General features: G+C 50.1%; 1 protein-coding gene across 9 annotated transcripts in view; it reads right to left on the bottom strand.

The window, feature by feature from the left end:
• BMP1 (bone morphogenetic protein 1) overlaps positions 1 to 16,618 on the bottom strand; it is a 46,008-nt gene that overhangs the window by 20,209 nt on the left and 9,181 nt on the right. For all 9 annotated transcript variants that reach the window (XM_015093112.4, XM_060409226.1, XM_060409224.1 and 6 more), the window contains 6 exons: positions 13,916 to 14,086; positions 13,599 to 13,716; positions 13,111 to 13,289; positions 12,280 to 12,385; positions 10,517 to 10,641; positions 9,847 to 9,962 (listed from right to left, as the gene is read on the bottom strand). In XM_015093112.4, the coding sequence (XP_014948598.2) occupies positions 9,847 to 9,962; positions 10,517 to 10,641; positions 12,280 to 12,385; positions 13,111 to 13,289; positions 13,599 to 13,716; positions 13,916 to 14,086 (815 nt within the window). The remainder of the gene's footprint in view (positions 1 to 9,846; positions 9,963 to 10,516; positions 10,642 to 12,279; positions 12,386 to 13,110; positions 13,290 to 13,598; positions 13,717 to 13,915; positions 14,087 to 16,618) is intronic.

The raw sequence follows: 16,618 nt of genomic DNA on the forward strand, positions 1-16,618 counted from the left end.
ACAACTATTGAGCCTGCAAGCCACAACTAGAGAGTCTGTGTGCTACAGTGAAAGATCCCACCTGCTGGAACTGAGACCTGAGGCAGCCAAATAAATCATTTTAAAAAAGCATAATGTTAAAAAGATCACTGAGTGAAAACCCAGTCATTTGAGCCTGGGTTTGAATCTCATCTCTGCATTTCTTGCTGTGAGTCCTTGGGTAAATCACTTGACCTCTCTGAACCTCAGTTACCTAGTACGTAAAACGAGGAAAGACCTCTCACCCTGACACAGCCCTTCATGGGTATAGGCACTGCCCTAAGCACCTTCTGCACATACTCATTTCGGCCTTTGAACTCATCAAATGTTCACCTAATACTGGAGGGACCTCTAACACCTTGGTGAGTACCAAGTCTCCCCAGGAGGCGGGCTCATGAACAGGTAGAGAAGCACACTTTCTTGCTTAGTAGTTTCTGGAGCGAGCCCTGAAGCTTGCTATCCTTTCTGAGTCCAATAAGCAGGGACTCCAGAGAATGCCCCCCTGCCCATCTGCAAGGCATGTGCAGTGAGCATGTGAAGCTCCAAGGGGCCCACCTGTTAGGTGCAAACTAGATTCCCTGCTGGAGGAGAAAGGGACAAGGGAGTCCATCTCCCCTCTGGCTCCCTGCAATGTAAGAGGCAGACAGAGTGGAGGCTGGAATGAAAAAGATCCCATAGCTTCCAGGATGGCTGAGATGATAAAGAATCTGCCTGCAATGCAGGAGACCCAGTTTCAATCCCTGGGTCAGGAAGGTCAGGAAGATCCTCTGGAGAAGGGAATGGCAACCCACTCCAGTATTCTTGCCTGGGAAATTCCATGGACAGAGGAGCCTGGTGGCTACAGTCAATGGGGTTGCAGAGAGTCAGACATGACTGAGTGACTAACACACAGAGTAGAGGCTGGAATGAAAAAGATCCCATAGCAGGCGCTGGCAGCTGCTGTCTGCAGCCAAGGTCAATGCTACCACTGGTCAAAGAAGAGCTCCTGGCTTATGGTCACTTTAGCACCAACCCTGTCAGAACTCCTCATGATTTCACCATCGACTTGCATGATCCTTGCCATTTTCTGACCTCTGCATTCCCTGTCCTCCTCTCTCACCCTCTCTCTGCCCCTTCCCAGCCAATACATCATGCCCTAAATCTTGTTAACATTCTCAGTCTCAAACCCAAGGACCCCATTCTCCGTCCATGTGGCCCATTCTTTCTCACTCACTCCCTCTGTGCATAGAGCCCAATCCTTCCAATTCACTACAACCTTCAATCTACTGAGTCCATCCTATTTTCACCGCTTTTCACCCCCATTTATTCACATGTCATCCTGACCTAGTTTGGAATCCATGGTCCACCTTTTATCTTTTCTTTTGATTCATACATGAGTTTAAATATGTTTGTACTGGGGAGGCTTTCATTAATTTTGCTGCTTTGATGTGATCAAGTGGGATTACAAGAGGTAATCAAGTGAGATCATGTTTTGAAAACATGAGTACACTATATTACTCTTTTTTGGGTTTGTTTGTTTGTTTTTTTTTGGATACACTGCACAGGCTTCCCAGGTGGTGCTAGCGGTAACGAACCTGCCTGCCAAGGCAGAGGTTATAAGAGACACGGGTTCAATCCCTGGGAAGATTCCCCTGGAGGAGAGTATGGCAATCCACTCCAATGTTCTTGCCTGGAAAATTCCACAGACAGAGGAGCCTGGTGGGCTACAGTCCATGGGGTCACGAAGAGTTGGACATGACTGAATTCACACATACAGCTTGCAGGACCTCAGTTCTCTGACCAGAAATTGAACCTGGGCCATGGCAGTGAGAGCCCAGAACCCTAACCAGGCTACCAGGAAGCCCTTCAAAAGTACACTATATTACTCTTGTTGATTATGATTAATCATCATTGGGAGTATCATCATGATAAAAAGACAAGTCCTGACATTTGAAAAACTGAAGTCGAAAATCTGTTCCAGCTCTTGCTCTAGAGCAGTGTCTTATTACCCAATATTTTATCTTTTCAGAAAATGATCAAATGTGACCACAGAGGAAGTTTAATTCATTATGGAATCCTCGGTGCATGGCACATAGTCATTGCTTAGTAAACATTTCTTGACCAGAATTTTGCTTTCTAGAATTTGTTCTACAGAGAAACTTGCCTAAGTGTATGAAGATATAAGTGTCAAGGTGTTTATTTTGGTAGTAATGAAAGGTTGGGAAAACTTAGAACAGCGTCCATCAAGAAACCTGCAGGGTGGGCTTCCCTGGGGGCTCGGTCATAAAGAATCCTGCCAATGCAGGAAGCGTGGGTTCGGTCCCTGGTCTGGGAGGATCCCACAAGCTGAGGAACAACCTAGCCCAGTCACCACAACTATTCTGTCTATGCTCTAGAGCCGGGGAACCACAACTACGGAGTCCACACGCCACAAACCTGAAGCCTGTACACCTCGAACCCATGCTCTGCAACGAGGGAAATCATTGTAACGGGAAGCCTATGCACGGCAACTAGAGCGCAGCCCCCACTCGCTGTAGCTAGAGAAAAGCCCGTGCGCAGCAATGAAGACCCAGCACTGTCAAAAATAAATAAAAATAAAATTATATATAAAAAAGAGACTTGCAGGGGGTGATTAAATAATTAAATTGAGATGATGGGATGCCAAACAGCCTCAAAAGTGATTGGGCTAGATAATATATGTGCTGACATAGACCGATGACCATGATTTATTGTTGAATGAAAGGCAAGTTACAGAAGACCACACACACACTAAAAGTGTCTGGAAGGACATCCCAAGTGTTACCAATGCTTAGTTACCTCTGAGGAGTGGCATTCAAAGGATAAAGCTCATTTTTTACCTGAGGCATTTCTATATTGCTCAAAATTTTAATAACATGCATATGCTATCTTTATATCTAGCACACAACAAAAATATCTTTTAAAGAGTTGCTGGATGGGGCTTCCCTGGTGGTCCAGCGGTTAAGAATCCACCTGCCAATGCAGGGGACATGGGTTTGATCCCTGGTCTGGTAAGATTCCACATGTAACTGAGCCACTAAGCCCGAGAGCCACATCTACTGAAGCCCGTGCTCTGTAGCAAGAGGAGCCACCACAATGAAAAGCCATGCTCTGCAACTAGAGAAAGCCCCTGTGCAGCAACGAAGGCCCACCACGGCCAACAAAGAAAATCAATCTTAAAAAAAAAGAGTGGCTGGATGGAAGAAGGAATGCAGAGGGCCAAGTGAGGGCTTCTTGGCTCCTAAACTTACTCTCTTAACCACTACTCCACGTGGCTTCTCTGAGCCTGCCAATCAAGTCCGCTCAGCAGCTGCATGGAGAACAGCAGCCACTTTCCCTTCTTCCCCGGAAACAACCGTGACTCTGTCCAGGATGGATACATTCAGGCCCCCAAAAAAGAAACCACGCCCGGCTGGCAGACCCCTACCAGGCCCACCCGAAACCTTCCACGGGCAAGAGGAAGCAGAGGTCACCACAAGTAGGAGGAAGAGACCTGGGCTGGCGGTCAGGCGCATCTCATAGGGAGGCGCAGCTGTGGCTATATTGAGACCGGAGGTGTCCAATTAAGAGTTGTAACGACTTCTGTCGTGCGGAAACAGCTGTGCTCTGATGGCAGGGGCACTGCCCTTTGCCAAGGAAAACCTGGCCAGCTCTGCCACTTCCTAGCTGGTGACTCTGGCCCAGAGCCTGACTTTGGGCCTCGCTGTCACTGTCTGAAAAATGGAGGCGATCATAAGGATTCCACTGGGGAGTTGTGGGGAAAATGCGATAGGGGTGCAGCGTCCCCAGGTGAACCTTGCATGTGGGAAGTATTCCTCATGTGTGTTGAGTGGTCTCAGGGAGGAGCTGGGAGAACACATCAATCCTCGGAGACCAGTTGGCTGGCCTCAGGCAGATCTTAGGCCCATCATTGAACTCCCCTGTTTCCTTATTTGTAAGATGGTAATGGTAATAGTGAGCTTCCCTGGTGGCTCAGCAGTAAAGAATCCACCTGCCAACGCAGAAGACATGGATTCAATCCATGGGTCAGGAAGATTCCCCTGGAGGATGAAATGGCAACCGTCCCCCCCAGTATTCTTGCCTAGGAAATCCCACGGATGGAGGAGCCTGGTGGGCTACAGTCCATGGGGTCACAAAGGAATCGGACAGGACTTAGTGACTGAACAACAATGACAACAACAAATGGTAATAGTATCTGCCTCATAGTGTTTAGGGGAATTAAATTATTACATGTAAAATTTAAGACCTTGTCTGACACCGGGGTCAAACATACATGTCACACATCCGTATGGCAGTGTATGCCACTCAATATATGTGGATTTTACTCCTAGAGTTGAGTTTAGATAGTCTGATATTTGGGTCACAATATAGTCCACACCAGAATCCAGGAAAATAGATGGAGGCAATTGAGGCACCCTCCGGTACTCTTGCCTGGAAAATCCCATGGACGGAGGAGCCTGGTGGGCTGCAGTCCATGGGGTTGCTAAGAGTTGGGTACGACTGAGTGACTTCACTTTCACTTTTCACTTTCATGCATTGGAGAAGGAAATGGCAACTCACTCCAGTGTTCTTGCCTGGAGAATCCCAGGGACAGAGGAGCCTAGTGGGCTGCCGTCTATGGAGTCGCACAGAGTTGGACATGACTGAAGCGACTTAGCAGCAGCAGTATTCATTAATCAGTTCAGTTCAGTTCAATTCAGTCGCTCAGTCGTGTTCGACTCTTTGCAACCCCATGAATCGCAGCACGCCAGGCCTCAATAGATCAGGACTATAGAATGGCCCAGGTGGTGCCGTGGTAAAGAATCCATCTGCCAATGCAGAAAGGATGGGTTTGATCACTGGGTCAGGAAGATCTCCTGGAGTAGGAAATGGCAACTCACTCCAGTATTCTTGCCTGGAAAATTTCAGGGACAAGGGACCCTGGCAGGCTAGTCCATGGGGTCACAGAAGTCAGACATGACTGAGCACACACACACACACACACACACACATACACACATACACACACAGAATGATACTAGCAGCTAACACTGAATTCCTACTATGTTTAGGCAGTGCCCTATAAACATCGTGTGTACATTAACTTGTTTAACCCTTGTTATCCCCCCCGTGAGGGAGGTGCTATCACCAGGCCCATTTTACAGATGGGGAAACAAAGGCTCAGAGAGCATAAGCAACTTTCCCAACATCATACATCCAGTAATGAGCACAGCTGAGGGACTTTCCTGATGGTCCAGTGGCTAAGACACTGTGTTCCCAAAGCAGGGTGCCTGGGTTCGATTTCTGGTTGGGGAACTAGATCCCACATGCTACAACTAAAGATCCCACATGCCGAGACTAAGACGAGGCACAGCCAAATAAATACAAATAAACATATATATTAATTTTAGAATTGTAGTGCTAAAGAAGATGCTTGAGAGTCCCTTGGACAGAAAGATCAAACCAGTCATCCTAAAAGAAATCAACCTTGAACATTCATTGGAAGGACTGATGGTGAAGCAGAAGCTCCAATACTTTGGCCTCCTGATGTGAAGAGCCAGCTCACTGGAAAAGACCCTGATGCTGGGAAAGACCGAGGGCAGGAAGAGAAGAGGCGACAGAGGATGAGATGGCAGGATGGCATCACTGGCTCAATGGACATCAGTTTGAGCAAACTCCAGGAGATAGTGAAGGACAGGGAAGGCTGGTGTGCTGCAGTTCATGGGATTGCAAAGAGTTGGACATGACTTAGCAACTGAACAACAACGAATATATATATTTAAAAAAAGAACACAGTTGAGAGTCAAACCTAGGCTTAAATTCTGGCCCTTAAACTTATGTCTTTAACCTCTATTCCCTGTGGCCTTCCCAGGCCTAAGAATCAGTTCTGCCCAACAGCTGTACAAAGAAAGAGCATCAACTTTCCCTACATCTCCTTGATGCCCCATGCCCTTCAGTGCCCAAGAAAAGAGACTTAGGGGTGGACTCAGCCCAGACCTTGCAGAGGAGGGAGGAAATGGGTCATCTCTGCCCAGCTGGGGAATGGGAAGTAGGGGTTAGGGAAGGCCTTAGACAGGAGGCAGAATTTGGGCTGGACCTTGAGGAAGAGTCAGGATGTCGGAAAGTAGGGACGGGAAGGAGGGTGGAGACGCCAAATCCAAAAAACATTGTATTCTCTTATCTTCTTGGCTACTCTGCAACAATTGATTCTCATGTCCTGAAACCACTCTCCTGCTCATAAAGGAGTTCCCTTTGTTGCCTGGGAAACACTGTAAATACTCTTCAGGGCAGCTGCTAATCACTTGCAGCGTAAAGGCTTAGGGATCCTCAGAGAAGTCCTCCAAAGTGGCTCTTTCATCTGTTTGACATCACCGAGACTTGCGTGATTGTACAAGATAAGATTCACATATCACGTGCATTGCTGACAATAAGCTGAGAACTGGGAGGTGAGTGAAAAACAACCTCTCAGGAGCCAAAAAGATGTCAAAGTCCATTTGCTAATGCAGTTGGATTTATTTAAGGTTTACTGTTGAAAGAGTAGACTTTGGAGTCAGATAGCTAGAATTGAGTGCTGGTTCTACCGCTGCTACCAGGGCAAACTTGGCCAGGTCTACTTCTGCCCTTTGAGCCTCGAGACCCTCCTCTCTCCAACAGGGATAACAGTACCTACATCATGACACTGCTGTGAGGAATAAAGAGGTCATGCAAATAGGATGCCAATACTTTGCACATAATTGGCCACAGGGAGTGGCTGTGACAGCTTTATGATGCCATCTTCTTCTATTCTCCCCAGCCTTTAAATGTTTCTGTCCCCGACAGTTCCATCTTTCATTCAGTTATAATTCTATGGTTTCAACCAGGACCATGGGTATACTTTGTGTGTGTGTGTTAGTAACTTAGTCGTGTCTGACTCTTGTGACCCAATGGAGTGTAGCCTGCCAGGCTCCTCTGTTCATGGAATTCTCCAATTGTGCCTTGGTTAATCTGAATTTTTTTTTTTTTTTAATCTCTAGCCTACTCCCAGGAGCACTGGGCACACTGCTGAAAAAGGATGGTGAGTCTTGTGGGAGTTATGGAGGGAGCAGACTCAAGGCATACACAGATTTTTCTAAGGCAAGCCCACATGTCCACTAGAGTAGGGGTCCCCACCCTAATTGCCAGTCCATGGCCTGTTAGCTATATTGTAGGAGGTGAACAGCAGGCAAGTGAGTGAAGTTTCATCTGTATTTATAGCTACTCCGCATTGCTCACATTATTCCTTGAGCTTTATCTCCTGTCAGTTCAGCCATGGCATTAAATTTTCACAGGAGAACGAACCCTATTGTGAACTACGCACGCGAGGGATAGAGGTTGCACACTTATGAGAATCTAATGCCCGATGCTCTGAGACAGTGATGCTAGCACCAGGGAGTGGCTACAAATACCATCATTAGCACAATAAATGCAGTGCACTTGAATCATCCTGAAACCATCCCTCCCACCCTGGGCTGTGGAAACACTGTCTTCCATGAAACCAGTCCCTTGTGCCAAAAAGGTTAGGAACCCCTGCTCTAGAGACTAGGGCCAGCCCATATCAGCCCAGAGCAGCAAGGGAAGAAGTGGGTCCTGACAAAAGTTGCCCTATGCCTTCTGACAAAGCAAATCTCCTAAACAGGAAAGAAAGGATGCTCTACCCTTCTCAGTGCTCCTCAGGGCCAGGGACTATCTCGGGCACCTGTCCATCTCCGGTGCCAGGCCCAGCGCCAGGCACAAAGTGCCCAGACAACACTGTTGCCGAAGGGCACATAAGTAGTTGTTGTAAGAACGGAATAGGCTTTGGAATACACATAGTACTACAACGCAGACTCTGATATCATAATCCAGGTTCTACGAGATCCTGGGCAAGTTAGTTTTTCTAAGTTTGCTTTCTTATATACAAAATGAAGCCAACCCGAATTCCCTGGCAGTCAGGTGGTTAGGTCTCTGTGCTTTTACTCCAAGGGCTCGAGTTTGATCCCTGGTCAGGGAACTAAGATCCCACAGGCTGCATGGTGCAGCCAAAAAAATAATAATAATAAGGCTAACATTAGCACCCAGCCTTTAACGTTGTGGGGCTAACTAAAAGACATAACACAAAGAATTTAACATGTGATTGGCCAATCATTATGCTCAGTAGTCATAACATGTTGTTATTATCTGTGGTAAGATTTCAAAATTCCTCAGTAGAGGAATGAAAGAATCCAGGGCAAGGTCAGTACAAGACAGCAAAAAGGACTGCAATTTTTAAGTTAGATTCAGAACAAGGAGAAGAACAAGGAAGGGATGGGTTCACTGTTGAGGGACGATGGTAGAAAACTAAGCAAGAGAGACAGGGAATTACTCCACTCTCAATGAAAGTTTGTCATAAAAAAGGATAATCTTCAAATTACAAAAAAGTAAACATCATCTGAAAAGGAAAGAGAAGCTCAATAATATAGGAGGAGAGTCAGCAAGCGCCTATTTAAATTGGCTTTTGTCTCTAGACTTAAAATGACATCAGAGGACATTCAAATAACTTGCAGATGTGATCAGTGTCTGTAATCTTGAGAAGTCAGAACAGAATCTTTCCAACTTTCAAAAGGGGTGTGTGCGAGAACGTACGTATGAGTGTTTGGGGAGGAGAGTTTGGAGTTTAATTCTGGGAATTGCAAACCATGGAGTTCAATGTTAATCCCCAATTCAACAGATGGTCCGTGACCATTTAAAATAGACAGCCTGTGACCATTTAGAAAAGAAACATTTGATTGCTAGGAGCCAGTCTGGGTTCACTGGAAACAAGACACATTAGACAAATCTTACTTCCTTTTTAAAAGGGATTTTACCAACCGGTGAAATAGTACTTATGTTTGCTAAGGCAATCCACCCACCTATTTGGTATTTATTAATCACTTCCTATGTCAAAGACATACAGATGACACAGGCCTGGTCTCAGAAGCGGCTCCTACTGTGGTTGGTCAACCCAGTGGTGACCTGTGGCTGACTGGTAATGACTCTTAAAGTAGTCATTGCTAGTGGAATAGCTCTGCCTGAAGCCTGCAGATTACTGGGTCAATGTCAATTCAGAGGGAGATCTTGGGATCTGCTTTGATTCATGTTTTGTTCAATATTTTGATCAAAGGTTGAGTTTGGAAGGCCCAGAAGACAAGCATATCCAATGAGCTCATGACAGAGTGAGAATGACTACCTGGTGGATGGTGGAATTCTGATTCAAAATGATCTTGAGACCTGTTGGAATAAGCAATGTGACTGATAATAAAATCTAACCCAGCTCAAGGTTGCACTAGAACATTAAGTACCAAGTTCCAGTCAAAGGAAATAAAACCTGAAAAGCTGTGGGTGCAATAAAAATATGAAGGACATGGAAGGCCCAAGATTGGGTGAGAGGTCCAGACTCCACGTGAAAAGCCTGTGAATGGATCTGAGAAGCAAGTAGAAACATGCTTAGCACATAGTAAATGCTCTTCACGAGTTAGCATTTGTATACAATTATCAGTAGAAGCCTCCCATCCTCCTGGGCTTCCCTAGTGGCTCAGATGGTAAAGAATCTGCCTGCAATGCGAGAGACATGGGCTCAATTCCTGGGTTGGAAAGATCCCCTGGAGCAGGGAATGGCCATCCACTCCATTATTCTGGCCTGGAGAATTCCATGGACCGAGGAGCCTGGAGGGCTACAGCCCATGAGATCACAAAGAATTGGACACGACTGAGCGACTTTCACACTTTCCAATCCTCCTGTGGGGTGAATGAGTATATTTCCCAGGAAGGTCATTCACAGCCACAAGGACTCAGCTCTCCTACTCGGGGGTCCTGGCAGAGGAAGTAATGCTCAGTTACCTTCTCCCCAGGTGTGACCGAGATACGCCATACACAGTGCATGTGGGCAGAGTAGCCGTTGGGGTACTCGGGGGAGGAGAAGTTGCCTGTACTGTCCTGCAGGGTCTCTCCACAGGCTGTCAAGGAAAGGAAATGATCAGATTGCTTGCTGCAGGTACCCAGACCCCGCAACCGTCTGGCTTCTCGTCCTGAGCCCTGGTGCCCTTTGCGGGACAGGAGACTGGTTGAGCAGAGGAAAGAGTCTGGGATGGTTCTGTCCCTTTAAGATCCACCTCCTTCTCCTCTTTTTCTACCTAGTGCCAGGGATGCCCTGTTGTCAAGGCAACAAGCCTTCCAGAGTTAAGGTCAAGCTCCTTGGGAGGGCCTCACTCTGTCTCACTTCCTGGGAATTGCTCTGCACGCATGCCCCCCGCCCCCTCACGCCCCGCCTTGGCTTTTTCTACTTCCACTGCCCCTCACTCTCAGAGACCCTCAGAAGGTGGGTGGCTCAGCACCTCCCCACTAGATCCAAGCCCCAGTTTGGGTCTGTAACTTGAACACTGCTCCTACTTGGGTGACCCCTCCTCAGAAACCAGGCTGCTTCTGACTTCTAAGTCTCACAGCTTCAACCTTCTTGGCCCCAGGGCCTGCCCTCCACCCCACCCTGTCCCGTCCCCATCCCTGCCCTGACCTGGGCACTTGTAGAGCTTGCGTGCCTGGGCAATGTCCCCCTTGCTGAGTCGTGTCCTCTGGCCAATGGGGGGCTTCACCCCATTCACCTCGTACTTGGGAACGATGGTATCCAGAAAGATGCCCCTGGGGAGGAGGAGAAGCCCAGCCTGGGGTGAGAATCGATCGGAAGGAGGGCGGCTCGCCTGCATGCACCCAAGGTCACGACCCTGCCAGAGCCCAGACATTCCTCAGCAGGGTCGGGGACGGGTGGAGACATCTCACCCTGTCATTACACTGCCCACTGACCAGCTGCCACTCTGCTCCGTGGCAGCCACGCCACAGGGCCTGGGGGAGCCCCGGGAACACTTGGGAGGTCGAGAACACAGACCTAGGAGGCCCTGGGGACCCACCCGTGCCCTGTCTGGCCCACCTCCCAACCCTGGGAGACCTCAGACCCCCTAGTCAGCCATGTCTCAGCCCTGCTTCTGAGGCCCCTTGTGTGTATCAGCCCTGCTGACACCTCTCCCAGGACTACCCAGGGCCAGCCCTTCTTCCTTCCTGATGGCACCTGGGACAAGGCCAAAGGGCAGGTTTCACTGTGGCCAGACCAGACCCCAAAACAGCCCCTCCAGCTCCTGACCCATCGTGTCTCCTGTCCCCCCAGTTCTTGCCTGCTGGGTCCCGGGTGTTTCCATCTGGGAAGATCAGAATGCAGGCAGAGCAGGCAGCCCTCCACCTCCCCAGGGCCCCTGACTCACACCCAGCTGGGTAGACCTCAGCAGGAGCTGGGGTGGGACTGGTGGGAAATGGGTGGTCTGTGGGTGGGGGCTGGGGTGACCTCACCACCCTTCCTTGGTCTATTCCCTCAGGTCTGGAGGCAGGAAGAGAGGGTCTAGAAGGAGCGACCGAGGAGAGGGGAAGGGCCAGTGTCTGGGAAAGCAGAGATGGAGGAAGAGGGCAGAGCCAGGCATGGGAAAGGCCAGGCGTGGCGGGTGAGGGAAAGCCTGAGGAGGGGGAGGGGCAGAGTCCCATACTCAGCTAAGGAGAAGCTGGGATGGGGAGACTGGGCCAAGACCGCTGGGGGTTCTGCCTGTGGTTTCTGGGAACCTATGCTTAGTCACTCAGTCCTGTCTGACTCTTTGCAATATCCCCTGAACTGTACCCGATCAGGCTCCTCTGTCCATGGGATTCTCCAGGCAAGAATACTGGAGTTGGTTACCATTCCCTTCTCCAGGGGATCTTCCCAACCCAGGGATCAAACCCGGGTCTTTCCCACTGCAGGCGGATTCTTTACTGTCTGAGCCACCAGGAAGCCTGGGCTCAGGATAAAGAGTAGGTGTATATGTGCTCATGAGTTAGGGAGCGGGGCTGATCCAGGACAGAAGCCAGCCTTTGTACAGATCAGTCAATTACCAAAAGGCAGACCCACCAGAAAAATGTGCCCCCTTTGGCAGATGGTTGAGGGAAAAACTCAGCTCCCTTGGGCTGATACAGCTCCGGGGCCTTGGCATCCCATGTGCCTGGGCAGCAGCTGGGTTTCACCCTCCTGGGCCCACTGTGCCCAGTACTAGGTGAGGAACCTAGGCCCTGGGAGTCCCAGTCCTGCCACCGATTCACTGCGGAAGAGAACAGCAGGGCAGGCAGCACCCATGGGTCCTCAACCACCCAGGGGCCCACTGCTGTCCTCACTGATGACCCCAGTGGGGCAGGCTAGTGCAAAGTGGGAGGTCTACAGAGGGCAGGGCTGGGCTGCCCCAGAAGAGGGGGGCCCCCATCTCTCACCTGGAGAATGTGTTCCGGGCATAGTGCATGATACTGTCAAAATCATAGGTCTCCCCCAGGGACTCCACCTCCTGGACCTCCATCTTCAGGAAGTTATACTCCTGCCCTGTGAAGACCAGGAGAAGGGAGTGTGGGAGGGGGAGGGGGTGGGGGCGGGAGGGGGCAGGTCTGTGGGGGTTGCAGCGCTACCTCTTTAGGGTCAGGGATGGGGTCCCCTCTGCTCTTGAGAGGTGACCCCCTACCTGGGGGTCCAAAAGCGACCCAGGGAAGCCTTGGGGAGAGACGAATCCCTAGAAGCGTCTGTCCAGCAGGGTGTAGGTGGGGTGAGGATATGCTGGAGAAATGACTCAAGGGACGATAGGAAGGAGGCGCCCATTTCTAGAACCACTGGGGAGATGAGAGCAGTGAAGAGGGGAGGAGAGGGAGGAAGTAGGAAGGGAGGGAAGAGAGAGCATAGTCGGGAGAAAGGAGAGAGAAAAAACCCTTTAGAGGACAGAATAGGCAGAGAGCTGAAGACGGTAAAAGTGAAGAGAAAGCCTGGGGAAGCACGGAGAAAGGGCCGACCCCTCCCCAACCCCCACCCTGAAGGCCAGATGGGTTCTGGCTGCTCCAGGCAGCCCTGTGTGCAGGACCTAGACCTGTCCCGGCCCCCATCTGACAATGGATTTGTGGTCCCTGAGCTGCCACTGACCCAGAGAAGATGTTTCAGGGGGAGTGTTTGGACCCCAGGCACAGCTGGGACTGTAATACCACGTTGAGCAAAGGTGATGGCTTAAGGGAGCAGCCCCCACCCTGACCAGGGACCCTGGAGGGGCAAGCAGAGGTCTGTACCTGGCTGGATGTTCTCCCGCACGATGGAGACGTGGCGGTCTCGGTCGGGTCGCGTGTGCTCATGCCAGAAGCCGATGACGTGACCCAGCTCGTGGACCACGATGCCAAACTTGTCACAGTTCTTGCCGATGGAGATGGCCTGGGGGCCCCCGCCACGGCGGCCCACGTAGGAGCAGCACCTGGAGGGCGGGGCCAGCTCAGGGGGGCGGTCCCGAGCTGGGGGAGTGCATCCACTCAGGGGCCGGGCGTGGCTGCCAGGGGGGCCAAGGAGCAGAGGGGTGGAGGAGGGGCCTGAGCGCGTGATGCATGATGCCCGGGCTGTGTGCTGGGGTCTGAGCCACATCCGGGGCAGCTCCTGGGGAAATGCCCCCATGGCGGGAGGGGACAGATGACCCAGGGCCGTGCCCGGGGGGACGGCTGCAGTGCCCAGGACCGAACACGGGCTAGGGCGATGGCCGAGGGTACAGCGCCCAGGGGCCCCTGCTCACCCACAGGGTCGGTAGGTGAACACGATATAGCTGTCCTCGTCCGTGCGCTCCAGGAAGGTGACACAGGTGTGCTTCTCCCAGTGCCTCATGGCCTGCCGGAAGACTGCCCTCTGGCTGCCTGTGGGGACAAAGGAGGCCAGGCTGCCACAGTGTCCAGGTGGGCTCACCTCCAGCTTCCGCTAAAGAGTCAGCCATTCATCAGACAGGCAGAAGGCACCACTCACCCCACCGCGCAGGACGGGGCCGCGCCGAGGCTGGGGTGGGGTGCAGGCTGCTCGGGGGCCCCCACCCCCAACCACCCCCAACATCATGCTCACCAGTGAAGTTGCCCCCAATGACAAAGGGGATGACTCCATCAGGCCACACCCGCTCTGGTCTGGACGTTGCTGCCCGCCGGCTCCGGGACCGGCTTTTCCATCTCCCACGGCTTCTCCTCTGAGGCTTCATACTAGCGTTCTGGCTGTTGAGGGTAGAGGAGTTTCCTGAAACTGAAAAAGGAAGCCATTGGTAGCAAGAGCATGAAGGGCAGGAGGAAGCAAATGACAACCGACCCTCATTGTCTAGGGGTTCTGTACCTGCCCACTCACTAAAATTTGTAAAACCCCCAAATCAAGACCATCAGCTCTTTCATGGTCACTGGCTGTGATGCACAGAGCAGTGAAAAATTTGAGTCACCCAATGTACATGACCTCGGCTGAGCCTGAACAAGGGGACAGGCTGCCTCCCTGTTTCAGCTCATTCTGAAGGTAAGTATCTTCTTCATAATTTAGTTAGTGCCACTTTTTTTTTTTTTTGCATTTTTATGCCTTTTCTTGGTGATTTCACTGTCTAAAATGACCCTCCCCCCTTAACTCCCAGGTACAAGAGGGCTGGGATGTATATACAGAAAATACCTGTGTTAGATAATCTTCATTCAGGCTTGACTTACAGTGCTGTTGACCATGAGTTCAGTGTTAATAAATCAATGATATAGCAAATAAGATGTCTTTAAATAGAAACACATATATGACTTGGTTATGCGTTAACAAGTTGATGAAAATGTGACCAGAGGCTTGTAGGAACTTAACCTTGTATTTCTCCTAGGAGTAATGGCTCAGAATTCACTAATTCAGTGTTTGCAGTGACTTTATGGAACAACTAACTATAAGGTTATAGTTATAACCTTATAACTATAAACTGTAACTGTCATGAACAATAAGAATAGACTACAAGTGAGTAAGAGAACAGCGGTGTACTCATTCCCCTGGACCTACAGGGAACCTGAGACTAGGAAACATTCCTGCTCAGCTAATGAAAGTGTTAGTCGCTCAATCATGTCTGACTCTATGTGACCCCATGGACTAGAGCCCACTAGGCTCCTCTATCCATGGAATTCTCCAGGTAAGAATACTGGAGTGGGTTGCTGTGCCCTCCTCCAGGGGATCTTCCCGACTCAGGGATCAAACCTGAGTCTCATGCATTTCAGGCAGATTCTTTACTGCCTGAGCTACCAGGGAACCTTCATAATTGTGGAGCATACAGAACTTAATGTCTTCTTTAAATATTCCCAAGTACAGGTCCTCATTTGACACAGTAGCTCTCATGCTGGACTGGGCAAGTGTCACTATCTACATTTGACAGATAAAGAAACTAAAGCCTAAGATTTGTCCAAAGTCAGATGGTAAGGGGCAGGTCCAGGTGATCCAAATCTCCATTCAGCTTTCCCCTTGTCTTTCCCTTTATCCCATGTATCCTAGTCCCCCCACTAAGGTCAAATAAGCCTTGCCAGTTATCAGGCTACCAGGTCACCCTCCAATGCCAGCTGCTCACTGGCATAGTTTGACCTTTACTCCATGGACTGCCCAGCGAAGATCCTCCCTCATGCAGACTGGACAACTACCCAACACCACCAGAGTGTGCCCAGAACAGGCCCCAAGTGAGAATCCCCCACTTTGGCAAGGGGAGGGTTATCTGTGAGCAGGACCACGTTGCAGAGCAGTGAGAAGGCTGGACAGAACTAAAAGAGCCCAGGGCCTCGACCCCACCCTCCCCTCCCCCATTCACAAGTGCCAGGCTGGCTGGGAGGTGCTTGGACCCACCCCTGACCTTGAAGAGCTTCGAGTCCAGTTGGGGAGAGAGAGGTATAAACCAGTCATTGCAGTGTGATTCGACTTGTGAGATGCTAATAGTATAAGCCCAGAGCAGAGAGAGCACAGCAGATGGTGGCCTGGTCATGCCTGGGAGACGATCAGGGAAGATTCCCAAGAGAAGCTCTTGAGATGGGCCATGAAGGATGCATAGAGGCTTGCAAAATGGGAGCAGGAGGAGAGGCCAGGAGGGATTGTGGGGCTGAGCAAAGAACTTCGGATTTAGAGTGTGAAGGCTTGGGTTCCTGTCCTAGTTCCGCCACTGACTAGCTCTGGAATCTTGAGCAAGTCACCTTACCTCTGTGATTCTTGGTTTCTGTACAGACAGTCTGTGATTTATGATGGTTTGACTTACCGTGTTTTGGCTTTATGATGGGACGAAAGTGATCCACACTCAGGAGAAACTATACTTCAAAGTTTGTATTTTAAGTTTCCTGAGCTAGCGATAGGCAGTATCCTCTCCTGAGATGCTGGGCAGTGGCAGCAGGCTGCAGCTCCCCACCAGCCACACCATCGTGCCGGGAAACAACCCACACATTTGCAACCATTCTGTACCCAGACTATCATTCTATTTTTACTTTCAGGACAGTATTCAATAATTACATGAGGGATTCATCATTTTATTATAAAATAGGCTTTGTGTTAAGATGATTTTGCCCAGTAATAGGTGTATGTAAGTGTCCTGAGCACCTAGATCAGGGGTCAAACCTGTGTCTCCTGCATCGGCAGGCAGATTCTTTACCACTGAGCCAGCAGGGGAGCCCTCGCAGACTGTAACTCTAGGCTAGGCTGAGCTACAATGTTCAGTAGATTAGGTGTATTAAAAGCATTTTCAACTTCAGCTATTTTCAATTTGTGATGGGTTTATTAGGATGTACCGCATCTTGGCTCAGA

Source organism: Ovis aries, chromosome 2 (genome assembly GCF_016772045.2).
Source record: "Ovis aries strain OAR_USU_Benz2616 breed Rambouillet chromosome 2, ARS-UI_Ramb_v3.0, whole genome shotgun sequence".
NCBI lineage: Eukaryota > Metazoa > Chordata > Mammalia > Artiodactyla > Bovidae > Ovis > Ovis aries.